The sequence below is a fragment of the Mus musculus genome, chromosome 10, assembly GCF_000001635.26.
Source record: "Mus musculus strain C57BL/6J chromosome 10, GRCm38.p6 C57BL/6J".
NCBI classification, from domain to species: Eukaryota; Metazoa; Chordata; class Mammalia; order Rodentia; family Muridae; genus Mus; species Mus musculus.
Window position 1 is genome coordinate 44,061,093 of NC_000076.6, and position 20,597 is coordinate 44,081,689.

Below are 20,597 nucleotides of genomic sequence, written 5' to 3' on the forward strand. Positions count from 1 at the left end.
TACAGGAAATGGACTGGCTTACATGTATGCATATGTTTATTTATACATCTATAAATAAACAACACTCACAGTGGCTACTTCAAAGGGTGACACAACATGTACTTGGGAAGGAAAGAAAACAAATCCTTAACTGAGTTTTCCTGCTACAGCCTGGTGATCCTGACACCTTCAAATGGAAAGCTAGCAAGACATAAATAATATTCCTTCCTTCCCTCCCTCCTTCTCTCTGTGTGTATATCTCTTTCTTACCAGGTAAGATACTTAGCTTTTAGGAGAAAAGCAAGTGTCACAGGGAACCCTGCTGTGTGAAAGCCATCTATAGGGAGCAAAGCCACAGCCCCTGGCATTGAGCCTCCCTGTTCACGGAAAGGTCATGCTGTCAGGCCACATCAGAGCCTGGGAGATAGCTGCCCAGGTGCTGGCCGAGTTCAGAGGACACTTAAGGTAACTGGCACACAGAGAGAAAAGGGAACAATTTTCCTGGGCAGAGGCCACCAAGGAAGAGCTCTTCTACAAGCACACAAAAGTGGTGATGCTTTCGGCATGGGAAGATGAACAAAGGCAAGAGACTGACCTGTAAAGGAAACCTAGGACCAAGCAGAATATCCCAGACAGTACAGGCAAGACTTATAGCTTATAAGAAACCAGAGGGTCCTGGTGATCACAAATGCATCCCTAAGTTTTAAGTTTAATCCTAATAATGCTTAAATTATTTCTCCTCTCTTCAAAACGTATTTAAGTAGACAATAGTTTCACACAGTTCCAGGACAGAAATGCAAACATATAAGCCTTCAAAAGCTTGTGTCTCCTACCCATACATTCCTCACTCAACTCCATCACAGCTAACTATTACTAGTGTTGACTAATTAGTTAGAGACTTTGCATCTCCCTATGTAGAGCAGGCTAGTTTGGAACTTGAAATCCTCCTGCCTCAGTCTCCCAAATTCTGGAGTGTGCCTTCTCCTAGCATCACTAGCTTTTGATGTTCACATCTATAGTCAATGCATTTATAAATAGATGTGAGTCTGTCCTATGTTGCTGCCTCTTGTACAATTATTACATGCTATTCATTTTGATTCTCATCCTAGATGTTTTGTTTGGTGTTGTATTATTTTTATGCCTTAGATCAGTGGTTCTCAACTTGTGGCTGGCACAGGGAACCCTGCTCTTTGAAAGCCATCTTTAGGTACCAAAGCAATAGCTTCTGGCACACAAGTGGTGAGCGTTCCTGTGGAAAGGCAATGCTATCAGACCATGTTAGAGGCAGGGAGATAGATGCCCAGGCCAAGCCCTTCGGAGTTGAATGACCCTGTGGTGGTTTGAGTACGCTAGGCCCACAGGGAATGGCACTATTAGGAGGTGTGGCCTTGTTGGAGGAAGTGTGTCACTGTGGGGGTGGGCTTTAGAGGTCTCCTCGTGTGCTCAGGCTCCACCCATTGCAGAAGAGAGCTTCCTCCTAGCTACCTAATTCCAGCCCAATCGGTGGTCTGGGTGGAGGATCTGGCATCTCTGAGATGCAGGTCTAATTGGCTCTCTCAGCCATAGTCTCAAGAGATAAGAAGCCAAATACACATTGGTAGGCAGGAGAGACAGTCAGTCAGCAGTAACTGAGAAGGCATGCAGACAGGAGTTTGGGTCTCCAGGAGCCATGTGAATACTGGATAGGCATTGCTGTTCACCTGTAATTCCAGCAGCACAGGGAAGGCTGAGACTCTCAGAGCAAGCTGGCTAAGCAGACTTGCCAAGTGAGTGAGCTTTGGGTTTAACTGAGATAGCCTGTTTTACTGAATAAAACAGAGTGAATCAAGGAAAATATCTACCAGGCATTCACATGCGTACACATGTATCCATACCTGCTAATGCACACACCGACGCATATCACTTGTACATAAGAGAAGAAAACAGCTACTACATTGGTGATAATGAAAGAACAAGGAAGACTGTGGGAGCCGAGGCTCAAGAATAAGAACAAAAAAGAGGTGAAGGGAACCAAGGGGACAGCAGTGTACCTCAAAGCCGGTTCTTCCAGTGCGAGGCCCTTTGATCGTCCCTGGGGAAGAGCAGCAAGCAGTGTAGAACAGAGGTGGCACCTGGCTTGACCCCATTGTAGGGGACACTTGGGGACAGTGTGGGCCTGAACTGTTTCCTGCCTGTTCTTTTCTACCTGTCCTGTTAGCCATGGGCTTCAAGCTCTGACCTTTCCATCTGCCTTGGGGCCTTGAGGTCTCTTTGGGGTAAAGCTCAGGACACAGTGCTTCTTGGCTGTAGCCCAAGGGTGTGAAGAGACAGCTGGAGTGCTGATGGCCCTGCATGGCAGACAGGGACACTGCAGAGCCTTCACTGTCCCTCCCCAGGAAACTTATTTTTTGCCCCAATTCTTTTTTTAAATTAATTAATTAATTAATTAATTTACTTTTATGTCTGAATGCCTATATGTTTGAGTGTGTATCGCATATGCTCCTGCTGTACAAGGAGAGGTGTCCAAGGAGAGGGCACTGGGTCCACTGGAGTTGGAGTTACTGGCCGTTGTGAGCTACCAGGTGGGTGCTGAGATTCAAACCCAGGCTTTCCACAAGAGCAGCCATTGCTCTCAATGTCTGGGCTGCCTCCAGCCTCTCCTTTGCCTTACTCCGAATGCTGCCACAAATCACTTCCTGGACTTCAGCAGTCATTAAGGGGCTAAAATGAATTGTATTTACAGAAGAAACAGTTTCCTCTTAAATGATAAAAGGCATCATGCAATGATACCTAGAATCCTTGGCTCAGGTCAATGACCAGGGCTACCAGTGCTCTTCACCCATGGCTGTAAATGATCTTGTAAATAAATAACTCACAAAGAGAGAAGGAAGTGAGAAATCAATGTGGAAGTGAGTATAAAGTATAGAAAATTTATTAATTTAAATTTGATTTCCTATTCCACTATTTGCTAATATGCTGTTCTGAGTTAGAAAGTACCCTGATTCTGTGGTAATAAAGATACAGCTCTTATTTAATTTTTTCTATATTAAACTATTCTGCATGGATTTTCCCCATTTTTGCCGTGTCCTAATGAAATATAAAACATGCTCTAATAAGCTTATCGTGGTCTTTTCATATTGCTTAACATCACTAAGGAATCATGTTTTGTTTTGTTTTGTTTTGTTTTGTTTTGTTTTGTTTAAGGAGTTAGGTATTAGAGCAGGGCCTGGTGCTCGACAGGCAAGCCTAATTCTTTATTTTTATGCTAAAATACACAGCACAGAAAAATTGACTATCTGAATTATTTTAAGATTATAAGCAGTCTCTGGTACATTCAGACTGACAGACAATCAGCATCCAGAACGCTTTCCATCTCCATTTGTAAACTGAAGAATCCTTGAACCCGAAGCTTTCTGCCATCCCCTCCCAGGAGTGGGGTTCCAGGAGTGAGCCAGCACACTTGGTTTGCATTAAGTAATTAACTTTTAATACACAGTATTAATGAAGCAAATGTCCTTTCCACTTGGAGAGTCTTCTTTCACAGCACAATGTGCTTCACTGTTTGCCCTCATTGGTCTTGTAAGTTAGAAGGAAAAAGTGTATCGTACCTCCGTCGGGGTCTGGCAGCTACCTAGCCGACTGCAACTTAGGGCACCAATCTGCTCTCCTATGCTGCAGATAGGTAGATAATGGATAATCTCTCCACACACATGAGTGAATACAATTAGCCAGAACACACACTTGCATTTCACACCTCAGGAAAACTTTCTTTTAAAAATACATAATTAAATCAGAGATTGAACCCAGGGCCTGTGAGTCCTAAGTGTATAGAACATCCTGTGTGAACATCAGCTCGAAACCACAGCTGGGAGGGGTGGCCATGCCCTTAATCCCAATGCTCAGGAGGCAGAGGCAGGAGTACTTGTGAGTTCTGGGCTAGCTAGGGCTACATAGTGAGATGCTGTGTCAATTTTTTTTTTTAATTAAAAAAAATTTTTTTAAGAGAAAATAATTTTATTTATACAAAGAAGAAAAGCAGCTAATAACAATGTTGAAGATCTAACCACAACAGCATGAGGGCTAACGCTTTTTCCTGGGACAGAACCACTAACTCCAAGTATTGATGTAGTAGTACTTCATATGTTCTTAGTTTAAAGAAAAAAGTTACACAAAGATCCATGACTACAAGAAGGACTGGCTGACAGCACAGGAGGCATGGACTCAACATATCCAAGGGATTCATTTATTATCATACACTTTGAAATACTGTGTTATAACATACATTATATTGTATAGAATATATATGGTATCATTGCTGAATTAGATAATAAATCATAATACAATAGATATAATAATCATAGCTACACTGTACATACACACACATATATGTAACACATAATATTCCTTATAAGTATGCACTGTGTAGTCACTTGGGGGTTATCTCACATGTTTTAATTACTTAAATTCTGAGGACCATATGTTGAAAAATGAAACATTAAAGCTAGATGTAGTGGCACACATCTTTAATTACAGCCCTTGGGAGGCAGAGGCAGGGGGAACTCTGGGTTTGACTCCATCCTGGCCTATAGAGGGAGTCCCCGGACAGCCAGGCCATACAGAGAAACCCTGTCTCAAACAACCAAAGAAAGAAAAGAAAATGAAATGAAACATTACCTTTTTTAACATTGCAGACTCCGTAGATGAAGGGCCAGGCACCTCACTGGGGGTGTCAGATAACTGTAGTTCACCACCATGCAGTGTTAACTCCTGGGGCTCCCCTTGGCTTCCATCGGGTACAAGGAAAGCTCTAGAAAGGATGGAAATGGTGACATTAATGATTATCAAGAGTCCTGAAAACAGGAGAGTCTTAAAGACACCGTCATAAATAATCCGGTGCTCTTACAGCACAGTGTAAGCCTTGATGATGTCACCATGTAGCTCAGGGAATTCCTTGACACCTTTGAGAAACAAATTAGAATGGCCAGGCACACAGACCTGCGGTGGACGGGGGATTTTGGTGTGGGGCATACCATTTTGGTTTGCAGTTTCTCATTGCTTTCCTATCATTATTGCTAAAAAAAACAACAAAACCAGCCAAATGGTATGACTCATGCCTACCCTCCCAGCACACAGGAGGATGGCTGTGCATGGGCTACAGAGCAAGACCTTGTCTAAGCAGAACAACAAACAAACAAACAAAACTATAAAGCAAACAAACTAAAATGAAGCGACAAAGGAATTCATATATTTCAGTAACGCTGGAAGGAAAGTGGACACTGAATCCCAGCTAGCAAAGAGATCTACCAGGACTGTCCAACCTGTGGCACAATGCCATAAACTTAACTTAAAACATGATGAGGTTTTATGGGACTTATTATTGTAGCTCAATTGTACCATTCTTGAGCATAAACTCTGTAGATGACAATTTCATGTCCCAGTGTCCAATGGTCAGCCACACCTGACAGGTTCTGCCAGGAAGTTACTGTTCCCAGGGCTATGAAATCAGACTTAAATGCACGGGAGGAAATGAAGGCAGGGAAGGTGTTCTAACACTGAAGGTGCCTACCCCGAATCTATTTCCTTTAGCTGCCCCCTGCCATCTTCTCCCCCTACATTTTCTTGGCTTGGAACACTAATTTGTTCAACCACCTACCCATCATGCACTTCAGAAGCCATATCCAACTGAAGCGGTCACCCATGAGGTCAGATCCTTGAGTTTTGGTCCTTTTACCCTGTCATTAATTTGGGCATATCTCTTACCGGATGTTATAACATTGTTTTATGTCTGTGTACCTGAAAAGCGTTCATAGTCACCATGGTATGATTCCGATCCGAGGGATGAAGGGTGGATGCTAAAGGACTAGGAAAGTCCTCTGTTTAAAAAGTCCACAGGAAGAAACAAGCCCTCTCCCTGCAGGTGGTGGTGACTTGGGACCATTCAGGGAAATAGGCAGAGAAATGACCGAAAAGAAAGCAGAACAAACACACAAGAGCAACTGGAATCTAAACATATTGATGCACTGCTGACTTACTCGGTCCAATACCAGTTTTATCTCTGAGCTTTTGTGTTAGAAATACCCTATTCTTTAAGCCATTTTGAATTACCAAAGCATTGAAATTAAAACAAGCATTTATAGACTCCCTGCCCCCCCCCCCCCAATCATATGGTTGAGGCTGAATAAAGTAGAGGAAGATTTCTGCTTTTAATGAAAACTACCAGTGAGGTGGGAAGAGAAGTAGCAACTCAATGCCTCACGTTTCACAGGAGCAATGGAATCTTCTGAGAATTTCTACAGTATACCAAGGGTAAAGAGACAAATGGGAGAATGTTTTAGGATTCGGAAAAGTGCAAATCAGGGAGGTAATACCCGAAAGGAAGCCCTGTATGAGAATAATGCGCCTACTTTAGCTGTTGTTTTGTTTTGTTTTGTTGTTTGAGTGAGGGTTCTCACATAGCCCAGGCTAGCCCCGAACTTCCTATATCATCACGTATGACCCTGATCTCCTGATCCTTCCGCCTTTGCTTCCCAATTACTTGGACTGCAGGCAGCACCACCATGCCAGGCATGGGCATGACTGGGAGAAGTCTCTCCTATACAACTTTAACAAAACAAAACATTATTCTTTGCACAACAAAAGATGAGAAGGGACATTAGAAGCGGTGTTTTTTTTTTCCTCCCTTCTAGACATAGCAAAGAAAGAGAATTGTGTCAGTGTAGAAAGGAATTGAACTAAAGGATCTCATAGGGCTGTCATCGTGAGGTATTCTATAATCCTAGTTCCAGGAAGTGGAGGAGGAAGGACTCCGAGTTCAAGGTCACCTGGGTTTGCATAGTGGAACCCCAAGGAACAGAGATGAAATTGTATGATTTCTTTAGTTAGAACGTAACAGATCTATCTCATGCAACATTTGATACTATATAAAAATCATCTTGGGCTACATAGAGAAGCTCTATCAGAAAAACAAACAAAGTAAAAGAGTTCTTCAGGCAACTCTTTAATAATTTACACACACATACACACACACACACACACACACACACACACACACACACACACACACACACTGGAGAATAACAGCTGAGAAGCACCCGACAGCTGAGGAGGTAGGAAGACTTACGCAGATACACCTTTCATAAAGCCTTTCTTCACAAGCTCTTCTCTATCCCTAACCATCTGCCCTCTGCTCACAAATATGCCAAGAGGAATAGGAAGCGAGAAAAGACACCCACACCCTGAAACAGTATCATTTCTTATAAATTGGGGCAGTAGAGCAAAATTGTATAGATAGTCTACTGTCCTTAATACTGATCTTTGGAGTAAAATATATATATTTATTTATTGGAGATTGAAGAGATGAAAATGTTCTCGTGTGCCCCCTATGAGAGTGAAGGCAGGTGTCCAAGAACTGAGCTGTCTCTTCTATTGCACCATCCATGTTAAATGGTCCAAAGATGGCAAAGCTGTTTGTTCTTTCTACATATTTTGCTTGTGAGCCAATCCTTGCCTGTTTATAGTACAGGATCCTTTCCCCTCTAAGTAACCCAAAATCTAGCTCAGAGAAACCAATAAAAAAAAATGTTTATTAACATATAAACTAAGAAGAGCTCCTGAGCTTAATCAGTGAACTCAACTGCTTCTAGATTCTGTGGCTTCTCCAGTTCCAGACATCACAGAAATGCCAGGCTATCTTCTTGTGCATCTTCCTCAGAAATGAGGAAATATCCCAAAAGCCATTTCTTGTCACATGTCATTACACGACAAACCAGTTCCTGGACCTGCTCCTTTGAGCCTGGAGCCTGAAGGACACTGTGTCCATTCAGAGAACAGACATCTGACAAACCTAGGATTCTATTAGGAAAGAATGAGTGGGGAGAGGCAAAAACGGATGCTCTCTACCTGCTGCCCGGCTTTCTCGTGAAACAAGCTCCCCACACTTACTGTAACACTGATACAGGTAGAGTCAGGCCATGTTTATGACTGAATCTGAGGCATCGAAGTAGAAACCCATGTGATTTAGGCCTCACAGTAGGCTGAACCCAGGATGCCTGTCTGCTTGCTCCTTTCACTCATGGTATACACTAGTAAGGCTTAGCATGGACCCAAGGGTTGATTCTGTTTGGTAAGCCTGTACTCGTGATCTCCCGGACTCAAGATACACACCGTCCTGAGGCAGGTCTCTTATCAGTGGCCAGAGGAGGAGAGAGCTATCGTTTGCAGTCCCAGGGAAGGGCCTGGCCTAGTGCTCTTCTGAAACAGGAAGTGCTGTCTGAGGCACACTCATTACTTCAGACCTGCCTCTGAGGGAGGAGGAGATACCAGTGACTTCCCTTTCCTCATGACCCAGATCCAAACAGCAGCCACGCACCTGGCCACTCCAATCATCATCTCACACGCTGCTCCAGGACTTAGGTGAGCGGGAATGAAAGGCCAGGAGATGTGTGGGCCCAGAGGTCATCATGAGGCAGGCTTAGCTGCAGGGCAGCCTTTCACACACCTCAGATGCTCCTATCACCTGTAAGGACTCCTCACTTCCTCTAGATGCCTCAGCCACAGTAAAGTTATTGTACAAGTGTTTATCCTAAAACACAGTGCCTTCAATCCCAGCACCCAGGAGTCAGAGGCAGAGGCAGGAGAATTTCTGTGAGTTCCAGGTCAGCTTGGTCTAAATAATGAGTTCCAGGATAGCTACAAAGTGAGACCCTGTCAAAACGAAAACCAAACAAACACAACACAACACAACACAAAACAAACCCACAACCCCAAGACTGTAGGGTAATGGCCTAAAATACAACCTACAAGATGGTTTCTTTCTACTACATAGAAAGAAAACACTGGGAGTCATGCAGAAGCTTTATAGATTCTGGGAATCTTATCACTGTCATCTATCTAGCCATGCCAGATATCAACATGCATAAAAAGGAACAAACCCACACCCCCACCTCTGGAGGTCTGTGAGGCCTAGGGCTATAACACACTCAGTTCTGAAGAACAGTTGCATAAGGACTAGACACTTAAAATCTCCCTAGCCTAAAAGCCAACCTTGATAAATGTTTGCAACAGCAAAAGCCAATTGGAAAGTTGGGTACTTTTTCATGCCTAATGAAGTAAATTTTAGTTTCACTCCTAACAATTAGGCTAGAGGAACCATAAGAAAGGCTAAATGTTGCCAGGCAGTGGTGGCACACGCCCTTAATCCCAGCACTTGGGAGGCAGGGGTAGGCAGATTTCTGAGTTCGAGGCCAGCCTGGTCTACAGAGTGAGTTCCAGTACAGCAGGGCAATACAGTGAAACCCTGTCTCGAAAAACCCAAAATAAATAAATACATAAATAAATAGGCTACAATAGAGCAAGGGAGGATTTGTGAGAGAGTTTGGAGGGAAGAAAAGAATGGGGGAAATAATATAATTATATTGTAATCTAAAATAAAAGCTATTAAAAAAAATAAAACAGTCATTACTGGACAACAATCGTTTTGGTTAATAAAACAAAATTAAATCCTCTAAAACTGCCATCTTGCAATGGAGTCTTAACAGAACCTGTTTATTAATTTGATAATTATAATAATTTCTAAATTTTTTTCTTTCTTCTCATGAGACAGAGTCTCACTGTGAAGCATTGGCTGGTCCGGAACTCACTATGGAGACCAGGCTGGCCTTGAACTCCTAACACTCCATCTGGTTCTGTGTGCTTCATCATACTGGGCTTAATTAAAGTCTTTCCTGTTTCCCTTTTAAGGGGCAGATATTACTCTGCCTTAGTCAATATTTGTTAAGTGCTTGCATTTACTCAGGGTCATGGCTAAGAGTGGGAAACAGCTGTCAGCTCCTTTCACTTTATCCTTCCTGTTTTCCTTCATTTGAGTTTCTTTTGCAAAACCAGAGAGACCATCTCCCTGCAATTGATTTTGTTAAAAATAATGGTAAGGTTGTATCCTTGCTAGTGAATCCTCTTATGTTAGAGAGCCACATACCTTTTCTCAGAAAAATCCCTGAAGCTTACGTAAAACAGTGTTGGGCTCTTTAAAAAAGAAAACAGCCCAGTACAGATAGGTAAGGGGTGGGAATCCTCAGCCTGTGGCCCACACTTCTGCTGTCCTCCTAGCTCCTGGAGCAGACAGATGTGCACTGCTTTGTGTTATAGTGGGTAGGGATTAATGCAGAGCTCAAAGTGCCCGAGTAAGTGCCTGGGACTGGTTATAGAAGTGGCTCAGCTAGGCTCACAACCAACACAGCTGCATTGACTGACGGGGCGTATAAACTGATGCTGTACTGCCCTCTGCCGTCTGAACAAGTATTATTAGTGAGTTCTCCTAACCTTATAGTTATTGAAAAGGAAGTTACCTAAAGGTACCTCTGTGTGCATCAAGGCATTTCCCAGTTAGAGCCTGAAACAGTATATAATACAGCCACTCTTATGAACAAGACACTGGTTAGAAGTGAACATAAATGTACTGGCTACACACACACACACACACACACACACACAAGGGCAGGGGAGAATGTGGTATTTCTTTAGTTCAGCTGCTAAGTGGTAGAGAAAAACCTTCTGGGTAGGACCACCCCCTCTAACATTAGACTCTATGTTAGATTATGGCCCCACACCCGCAGATAATACCAGATCTGACCTTGAAAATTCCCCTGGGGATTACTTGATGTAATCTATTCGGTACAGTCTTGAAAAGACACTGTGCTTGAGAAATCATGAGACTGACAGAACATGGAGCCTGCTGGTTAGCCACATGTGGAACTGGGAGGCAGGCTCCTGGAAAAGCCTCACAAAGACATATCTAATAACAAAATCTGGATAGATCCAGGTAGATCCTATATTTAACAAAACAGAATGGAAATCTACTTCTCTTATAGGACCAAAGGTTTTAGATTTACAAAGTGGGTTTGTATTTCAAAAGCAACATCGTTTTCAAATCGATTTTTCTCAGCCAACGAAAGGGAGGACTGTAACAACATACACTCTTGGATTTCAGAGCATTTCAGGCTAGCCGTTGGGCAGCGAAGCGAGTTATGTCACTTCTCCAGGCCTCAGTTTCCTCATCCAAGGTCATAATCAGATTGTAAAAAGGAGTTAAATAATTAGCAACCGTTCATAAAGTGTGTGTGTGTTTGTGTGGGTACCTCATAGATCCTCAAAAGGTTGGCATTTCCTGAGTAAGAATTTGGAAGATTGCATGTGGGTAGCACTTTGAGGAGGCACATTTGTCAGAAAGAATGTCTAGCTGCCCAATCACCCCATTTTGCAGATGAATTCACAAAGGCTCAGAAATGGTTACTCTTCACCTTCACTGGCCTAGATAAGATGAATAATTCTAATTCCAAATGAGCCTTGTGATCGCAAAGCCCCCAGTTGGATGGGGGCGTGGAGATCATTTATACGCTTAATCAAGTTTCAAAAATTCCAAACATTTTCAACATTGGTGTCAACAGTGGCAACAGAAAGCCCAAATTGCCATCTAGTGGTTGTATAAGTATGCCAATCCACTTGTCTTTAGCTTTTGCAACTTTTTTCCTAAAAAGTAAGGTTCCCTGACAGCCTAACTCTCAGATGGCCTCTACTCACTCCCTTGGGTACACTGATGGACATAGTGACTTGAAGACAAAGAACATCTCTCGATGCACTATGGGGACAGAAATGCCCAAGTGCCCCTCATATTTAGCCAGTACAGTGCAGAATGTCTCTCTACCCAAGGCTTGGGACCATTGCCTGAATATATTGTTGAAATCTGGTGTTCCTGTGAAATCACCCTGCCTGTGAAACTTAGCCATCTTTCCGAGGACTGATGCTATGGGAATTTTAGATGTTAGGGATCGCTCGGCATGATTAACCAACTATGAAACCCACCTTGACCCAGGCTAGTCTCACAGGAAAGAATGACCCCATTCTAAGCAAAAACAAAGACAAGTGGAGGCCAAGGACCACACAAGCCCAGAACCACCACACTGGGCTCCAGAGCGCTGAGGAGCCCTGGGGAGGGGCTCTGCTTATCAAGAGACTTGAGTTTCATTTATGGCTGTACATACTCTATCCACAGCAGTTGGAAGACCATGCCCACCCCACCCTCAGCTTCCCTTTCTAACATACACATTGAACAAGTTTACCTTATACTTGTCAAAATATAAATGGAGGCTTTTGATTGCTCAAAGTGCCCTTTTAAGGCAGCTCAAATTCCCATAATGGGGATTTGACAGCATATGTACTCCCCAAAGAAAGACTAGTGACTATATTAAGTTCATAAATAATAAATCGAAAATGTAGGGGAAAGTATTTTAAATTGCTATCTCTAATTTTGTTTTTTGTTTTGTTTTTGTATTTATGTTTGTGTATGTGCCATGGAGCACAGGTGACACTCAGAGGACAACTGTCAGGACTGTTCTCTCCTGCCATTGTGGGATCCAGCGACTGAACTCAGGTCATCACAGTTGGTGGCAGCACCTTTACCTGATGAGCTATCCTGCAGGCTCTAGATTGCTATCTGTAACACAAAACAATTAGAGCATGGTGGGCCAGGCAAGGAGGAAGACACCTGGTAAACCATGGTTATAGGATGGAGGATAGAGAGGTTACCCTTCAAATAGCCAGAGGTAGACCACAGGTGTCCTGCTCCAATCAATTCAACCCTAACCATTTATTGAGAACCCTTCACCATCACACCCGAGCTTGCTTTGGGGGATACAACAGGATTGGCCTCATGAGAACTTCCTGATAAACACATTGGACTTTTGACATTATCTTACTCAATACTCCATCTATAGGGACTGAAGGGAGAAATACAGATTAAGTTCCATGAAAAGGTCTTTTTTTTCTTTTATCCACAGACTGACTTTCTTCCTTCCTTCCTTCCTTCCTTCCTTCCTTCCTTCCTTCCTTCCTTCCTTCCTTCCTTCCTTCCTTTCCTTCCTTCCTTCCTTCCTTCCTCCCTCCCTCCCTCCCTCCCTCCCTCCCTCCCTCTCTCTCTCTCTCTCTCTCTCTCTCTCTCTCTCTCTCTTTCTTTCTTTCTTTCTTTCTTTCTTTCTTTCTTTTTTTGAGACAGGTTTTCTCTGTGTAGTCCTGGCTATCCTGGAACTCTCTTTGTAGACCAGGCTGGCCTCAAACTCAGAAATCTGCCTGCCTCTGACTCCCAAGTGCTGGGATTAAAGGCGTGCACCACCACCACCCGGCATAATCCACAGACATTCAAATATTCCCTCACCCATAGACTCTCAGACAGTGTAGACCGTGTACCCTGATAATGCATCAGTTTGGAAACTGCAGAACTTTATAAATACACTTGTTTTCTTCAAACTCTTTCTCTGGCCTCACTGGACTGACAATCCCTCCTTTAGCTTCCCAGTCATTACCGGTTGGCATTGCTAACTGGATGTATCTTCCTGTAAGTCCTTTAGAGGAGACAGTGGTGGGGAGACATATTGCTGTCACTCTAGTTCCCCGCCTCATAATGTCTTCAATTAGTAAGCTCCCCACTGGTCCCTACTGCTACTCCAACCCACCCTCATCCTACTAATGGCTGACCATTCTGCGGTCCTCTCTTATGAAAGCTGTTCAGTGGTTCAGCACTATAAGAAATGACACTGTAAACTCACGGTGTTTCCCTCTTTTGGATCCAGTCTGCTCTTTCACAGCTCCCGTCCCCATCCCATGTCCCAGACTATTTAGTAACCAGTATTTTCGCTCCATTATAATCTCCAGAAGCCCCTACTCTCATCTGGAAGAGCGAAGACTTGAGTGGGGTCTTGATACGGCACAGGACAACGCCTGTCACTTCACTCTTGCTCAGTGAGCGAGTCCTAGGTAAGCATACTCAAAGTCCCTTCTGTAAAGGTGGGCCAGTTCATGATGGGGCAGCTGCTTGCAGATCCTGTTTGTTAGGAATTCCTAACTGTCAATATAAAGCTTTGGTTCAGAAGCCCCTCCTTTGTGCCCTTCTCCTAGCCTTGAGCAGGCTGAACAACCCCCCCACCCCACAACCACCAAGGTTTTACAACCTAGCTGGAGAGGCCTGGCTTTGCTGCTTTTGCAATTTTCTACCAGAGCTTTGAGAAGTTGACTGCCTGCTGAGCTTGCTTTGCAACACAATCTTGCTGAAACAAAGGATGGGGTCTGTGGGTTTTCCCTATATAAACACAGTGCTGAAAATTAAACTTTGAGCCTTGATCAGAAACCTTTGTCTTGGCTTCATCCTTCTCTCACCCCCTCCTCCCACTTTTTATTTCCAGCTTTTCTTTCAGGTACCCAGTTCATCCTTGACTGCAAAACAGCTACCCTCCTTCCACTGGAGTTGTGAGTTGGGCTGCTCTGTCTGATATTTTTTTTCCAGAAGTCCATAGCAATGGCTCAGGCTTTGAAGTTGACTTTATAGCATGTTTAATATGCACCATCTGTCTGTTTTGTTTACCTTTGCTCCACCTTAGCTCACTAGCCAAAGACGACTTATATCAATGACGATTAATGAGAGTCTCTGAAACTCTGAAGCTTCTAAAACAGCTGGCACAGCATTCATGCACACTCAGCCTTTTAGACACGCAGAGGCCATCTTTACCAGTTTTGTGCCCTGATTATACCTGCCTGTCTGTAAACGTCACTACATTGGAGGTATTTCTAGAAACAGAAATTCAAGAGAAATTGCCTTTAATCCCAGCACTCGGGAGGCAGAGGCAGGCCGATTTCTGAGTTTGAGGCCAGCCTGAGGCCAGCCTGATCTACAGAGTGAGTTCCAGGTCAGCCAGGGCTACACAGAGAAACCCTGTCTTGAAAAAAACTAATCAAACAAACAAACAAACAAATGAGAGAGGGAGGGAGGGAGAGAGGGAGGGAGGGAGGGAGAGAGAGAGAGAGAGAGAGAGAGAGAGAGAGAGAGAGAGAGAGAGAGAGAGAGAGAAATTGTATAACCATCCCTTGTATCAAAATTTTTTTGTTATAGTTCCCAAATTCTATTATATCTCCCAAATCAGATACTCAACTTTATCCCAGTTATGCATTGGAGATTTAGAGCCTACTATCTTCTACATAGTGGCTCTGTAAATCCTTTAAAAACAAACAAACAAACAAACAAACAAAACAAAACAAAACAAAACAAAAAACAATCTGTGAGAAAAAAGTCCTTAATGTTATAAGACATTTAGCCTCCAGGTATGATGGGTCCATTCCTGTGACCCCAGATTGAGGCAAAAGGATCCTCTCATCTAAGACCAGCCTGGGCAGAGGAGTAAGATCCTGTCTTGGAAAATAAAACACCAAAGAGAAAAGAAGAGAAGAGAAGAGGAGAGGAGAGGAGAGGAGAGGAGAGGAGAGGAGAGGAGAGGAGAGGAGAGGAGAGGAGAGGAGAGGAGAGGAGAGGAGAGGAGAGGAGAGGAGAGGAGAGGAGAGGAGAGAAAGGAAAGAGAAGAGAAGAGAAGAGAAGAGAAGAGAAGAGAAGAGAAGAGAAGAGAAGAGAAGAGAAGAGAAGAGAAGAGAGAGGAAAGAGAAGAGAAGAGAAGAGAAGAGAAGAGAAGAGAAGAGAAGAGAAGAGAAGAGGACATCTGAAATATTCTCACACATAGTAATGTACTTACAGTAAATCTTCATTATCATGTGAAAATGAATTATTTCAAAATATGAGTAGATTTCTCTATCTTTAATTTTTGAAGGTAAAAGCTTATAGAGGCTAGAGGTAGGTATTTGCTGCTTGTTTTTGAGACAAGATCTTGGTAGTTATAGCTGACCAAGAACTTGCTATGCAGAACAAGCTGGCCTTGAATTTGTAGCAATCTTCCTGCCTCTGCCTCCTAAGAGTCTTTTAAGGTAAATGCCACTATATCTCAAAGTTAGAAGTTAGTTTTTGCATTAGTTTCTTGACACGCCCACATTACCAATTTCTAAATGCTGGATGGTTGTTCCACAGAATAAAATGGCCAGTGATTAATACACAATTCATGGTTGCTTGGCTCACACCTCTGACTGCTTCTGTCTGTCTGTCCATTCTACAAGAGGTGAGCGTTGCTTAAGGGCCTCCTGGATACATCACAGTGACTAGAACTATCATCATATTCATAATGAATGAGTCCAGTTAGTATCTTTAATTGATGCTAATGTTATGAAAGAAAACTCTAATTAAAAATTTATCTAATTAAAAAAAAAAAAACACGGCTACTCCAGGGATCCAGACGTGCCATCCAAAGCAGACAGAAAGCTGGAACATTTATATGAGACAGACTGATAGGGAACGCCCCACATCTCAGGAACAGAAACCTTTCAGGCGCAGACAAGACAAAGTTGTCATAGTGTCCCTATTTTCCAAGTAGCTTAATATGGTTGTCCATCTAGAGATGCTGTTTGTATAATCTACACGTCAGGTTCAGAGTCTGCATCTGAAGGGATCTTCAGTTGTACTCAAAGCTCATTTATGTCTTCCCTTAAACTTGACTTTCTTAAAAAAAAAAAAAAGTTTTGTGTGTATGTATGCGTGTGTGCATGTGTGTGTGTGTTATCCTCAAGTAAGGGGGGTACATGTGCTTGTGTGTAAACATTCAGAAACCAGAGAACACTAGGTACCCTGCTATACCCACCTTGACCCTTTGAAAAAGAAATCTCACTGAAAATGGAGTGAGGTTGGCAGCCAGTAAGTCCAGCAACCCTTCTCTTTTTGTCCTTAGAGCAATAGAGTTACAGGGGCATGACACCATGCCTAGACTTTTTTGGAGTGCTGGGATTCAAACTTAGGTCTACATGCTTGTACAGCAAGCTCTCTTAACCAATAACCCATCTTCTAAGCCCTCAGTCATAAAGAACCATCTGCCTGTTCCTTCTATATACTTTGCATATTCTTTGCTTAGGTTATTTCCCTCCCTTCCTTTGTGATCTTTGGCTGTCAGTGCCAGCAAATCTAACTTATAAAGCCACTCCCCCAGATTGCTGATTGCAAGAAATCTTGAGCTTCCTTACCTAAAACATCCACTTTGAAAGGGAATGCCAAGATACATTGGAGTTATATTCAAAGAAAATTTGAAGGTAACATATTTACATTAAATACAGTATCAAAACAGTGGCTTGATTTCTAGGAAATGCCCTAAAATATTAAACCATTGAGGCAAAACGAATGTCATTAGGAATCACAGACTTGCTCAGATATTGATTTTAAAAAGAACAAGAAAGCAACAAAATAGTCTGGGAACAAGTTTGTCTTTCTAGAGTGTAGATTAATATTTTATGTAAAAAAATACAATATTGGAAAAAACTATCAGGGTTGGTTAGGAAGAGATGCTGGCCAGAGATCTTTTCAGATACATAGGATGTAACTGTACTGGGCTTTCCTCACTACCAGAAGCTACTATGTTTGACTTTTCCTGGAGATTCAAGTCTTTCTTCCTCTTCACACAGAGGCACCACTAGCTCTATCTAACCTTGGGTTTTACAGACACCCAGAGAGTGATGGAAGGTTACCGTGGGGTGGGAGGAGAAAGTAAGAAGACAGAGAAAGTGAAGTGGGAGTCAGGGAGAAGATGGCTTAGATAAGAGTACTTTTTGCTCGTGAGAAGGACCCCAGTTCAATTCCCAGCACCCACATGGTGGCTCACAACCAACTCCCAAGCACCCACGTGTCACAAATTCATACACATGACATAAATCTTAAAGAGAAAAAAATGAAAAAGAACTTGGGAAAATGAAAGATCTGAGAGATCTTCCCCGACTAAGTCTAGAAAGGAAGAGAGAAAAGAATCTCAGATAATATGAGGGTGTGTTCAGGAGGGGAGAGAAGTGAAGTGGGGAGGGGCTAGCTTAGGGTGTGTTCGGGAAGGGAGGGAAGTGGACCATAAGGAAGGGAAGCAGGGGAATGGGGGCAAGCTCAGCAAATGCACAGGAAGGTGAAGCCAAGAGACCCTCCCTTGTCCCAGTCTGGGCTCAAGGGCACCAGTCTCTTCAGAGAGCAAGAACTGAAGGACATGCACAGGCAGGGGTGGCCCTGGTTTTCAACCCTAAGGGAATTATTACGAAATACAATTTCATAGGTAAGTTGGCGACTTCCTGTGGTTTGGTATTGTTTATTAAGTGTTCGTATTTCTCAAGTCAATTATAGGCTTTTCAGGAGTGAAGATTCAAACATCATCTATCCCTGTAACTTATGCTCCATAAATGCCTTTATTTATTTATAGCTTTCCTGGGTATGATATAAAACAAGTATTTTCTTGTGCCACTGGTTAGTTGAGAATCTAAGCTTCCAGCTCAGGGAGAGTTGAGTCACCAAACCACAAGCATTCTGTCCCAAGAAAGTATTTATTTTGTTTAACAGGACTGTAAATTAGGGAGTGTTATCTCCTCTGCACGATGGGCTATGAGTCAACTGTCTGCGTACATGGCAGGATCTTATTTCTAAACTGGAGATAAAGGCAGGAGCTTTTACAGGGTTTGAATGTGAAAATCTAGCACAAACTAGCAGAACAGCTCTGATTGATTTCATTTTCCTCAGTACAGCTATTTCCACACTGATTTTGGAACAAAAATGTTTAAATATAGCCAAAGCTTCAAAAAGAAAATAAGCCTTCTCTTCTCTTCTCTTCTCTTCTCTCTTCTCCTCTCTCTCTTCTCCTCTCTCTCTCTTCTCCTCTCTCTCTTCTCCTCTCTCTTCTCCTCTCTCTCTTCTCTCCCCTCTCCCTTCCCTCTCCCCTCTCTCTCCCCTCTCTCTCCCCTCTCTCTTCCCTCTCTTCCCTCTCTCCCCCCTCTCCCCCCTCCTCCCCTCTCCCCTCCCTCTCCCCTCTCTCTCCCCTCTCTCTCCCCTCTCTCCCCCCTCTCCCCCTCCCCCCTCTCCCTCCCTCTTTCCTCTCCTCTCCTCTCCTCTCCTCTCCTCTCCTCTCCTCTCCTCTCCTCTCCTCTCCTCTCCTCTCCTCTCCTCTCCTCTCCTCTCCTCTCCTCTCCTCTCTTCTTTTCTTTTCTTTTCTTTTCTTTTCTTTTCTTTTTGAGATTGGGTCTCATATAGTTCAGGCTAGCTTTGAGCTCACTCTGTGGCTGGGGCTGGATTTGAAAGTCTGATCTTCTTGCCTCTACCTCCCAGGTAGTAGAACTGTAGACATATGCCAGCACCCTTTGCTTAAACTTGTTTTCTATGAATAAGGTAACACTAAGCATATAAAATGCTTCTAAAACAAGCAATTCATAACATTAAAAAGGAAACAAATTGCATTACCATTTTTCATTTGACATATTGCTTGGTGTTCATGACCACATGGGCATTTGCCAGCTGTCTTGACTAATTACTGAAAAGAGTAGACATAATTTTAGTTGTAAGGTTAATTTCCTAATCTATCATCTTTTCTTCCCTCTAATAGAAGAAAACATGTAGGCTCCCTCTTTTAGAAATACTGAAGGAGAAGCCTTTTCTCTTTTCACCAAATCAAAGAGAAGGAAGACAAAGAGAAGAGCTAGAGCTGGAGAGCTGGTAGGCTGGCAAGCTCTAGCCGGAGAGCTGCCGGAGAGCCAGAGAGCCAGAGAGCCAGAGACTTCGACAGCTGAACAGCTGGCTCGATACTTAAGAGCAGTTGCTCTTGCAGAGGCCTGAGCTTTGGCTTGCAGCACCCACACTGGTCACTCGAAACTACCTGTAACTCCAGTTCCAGTGTATTTGATTCCCCTCTGGCCTCCATGGGCACATGCGCTCATACCTGCTCATACCCACACATAGACACACACATACATGTAATTAAATTTTAAAACACATTAAAGAGAGGCAGGGGATAGGCAGTGATTTTGCACATTGCTCCTGTCTAATGTCTGCGGTGCTGCGGAGGGCTGCTAATGGCCGCAACGCTTTAAGTAAGCGATTTGTCTGTACTTACTAAGTGCCAGTATGCAAGCACAGTGTCCTACACCTCTGCTTCTGATAAAAATGATTCTGAAGAAATCAATAAAGAACACTTCCTTATAGTGCTGTCTATGGTAGTATTGTTTCTTACAGCAAACCCCACTTAGGCAATCATGAAACTGATGCACATCCATGTTACAGCATATCATTTCTCCTTTAAGACACGCAGTAAAGCTCCTGATGTAATGGCAGACAAGCAGACAAGCAATGACCTGCCAACCAGGTAATGGAGCCAGAAACACAGAGCCGGCAATGCACAACATCAAACAGTGGCCGTCTCTGATGAACTAGATCATGAGGGGTTATAGCCTCCTATATTTTCCAAAAGCACCATACCTTCTGTTATAACCAGAAAAACAGCCAATAGAAATGCTTGAAAACTCCCAGTCGGCTCCTCTGGGAAGTTTAAATAAGGATTCTTGAGCTGCAAAAACAGAAGGTGGAATCCGGAAGGAATGGATATTCCTTCACATATTCACATAAGCTAGTCAACTATTGACACAGGTTTTGCCTGCCAATCTCAGGTTCTTTCTCAGTCCCTTAGGCTTTCCCAGCCTAAATCAGGGACTGTTCCAGGTTACTGTCAGTCATCCCACAAGAGTCATGCGTCTGTCCTTGAATGATTTCCAAGATAGCATCTGTTTTAAACGCAAGATGTGCAGGGACTATATACCACCTGTGTAAGGTAATGACCATCTGTCCAGCTGTTTGCCAGAGAATTTAAAAGCAATGACTTCAAGTAATTGTGCGCTCTGACAGCTCGACTGGGGTGAAGAACACAGAAAATTGACAGTTA

At 43.2% G+C, this 20,597-nt stretch overlaps 1 protein-coding gene across 1 annotated transcript in view; it reads right to left on the reverse strand.

The window, feature by feature from the left end:
• The window catches only part of Crybg1 (crystallin beta-gamma domain containing 1), a 198,522-nt gene that overhangs the window by 110,786 nt on the left and 67,139 nt on the right, over positions 1–20,597 (reverse strand). Inside the window, exon 2 of the mRNA NM_001368305.1 lies at positions 4,633–4,765. Coding sequence (NP_001355234.1) covers positions 4,633–4,765 — 133 coding nt within the window. The remainder of the gene's footprint in view (positions 1–4,632; positions 4,766–20,597) is intronic.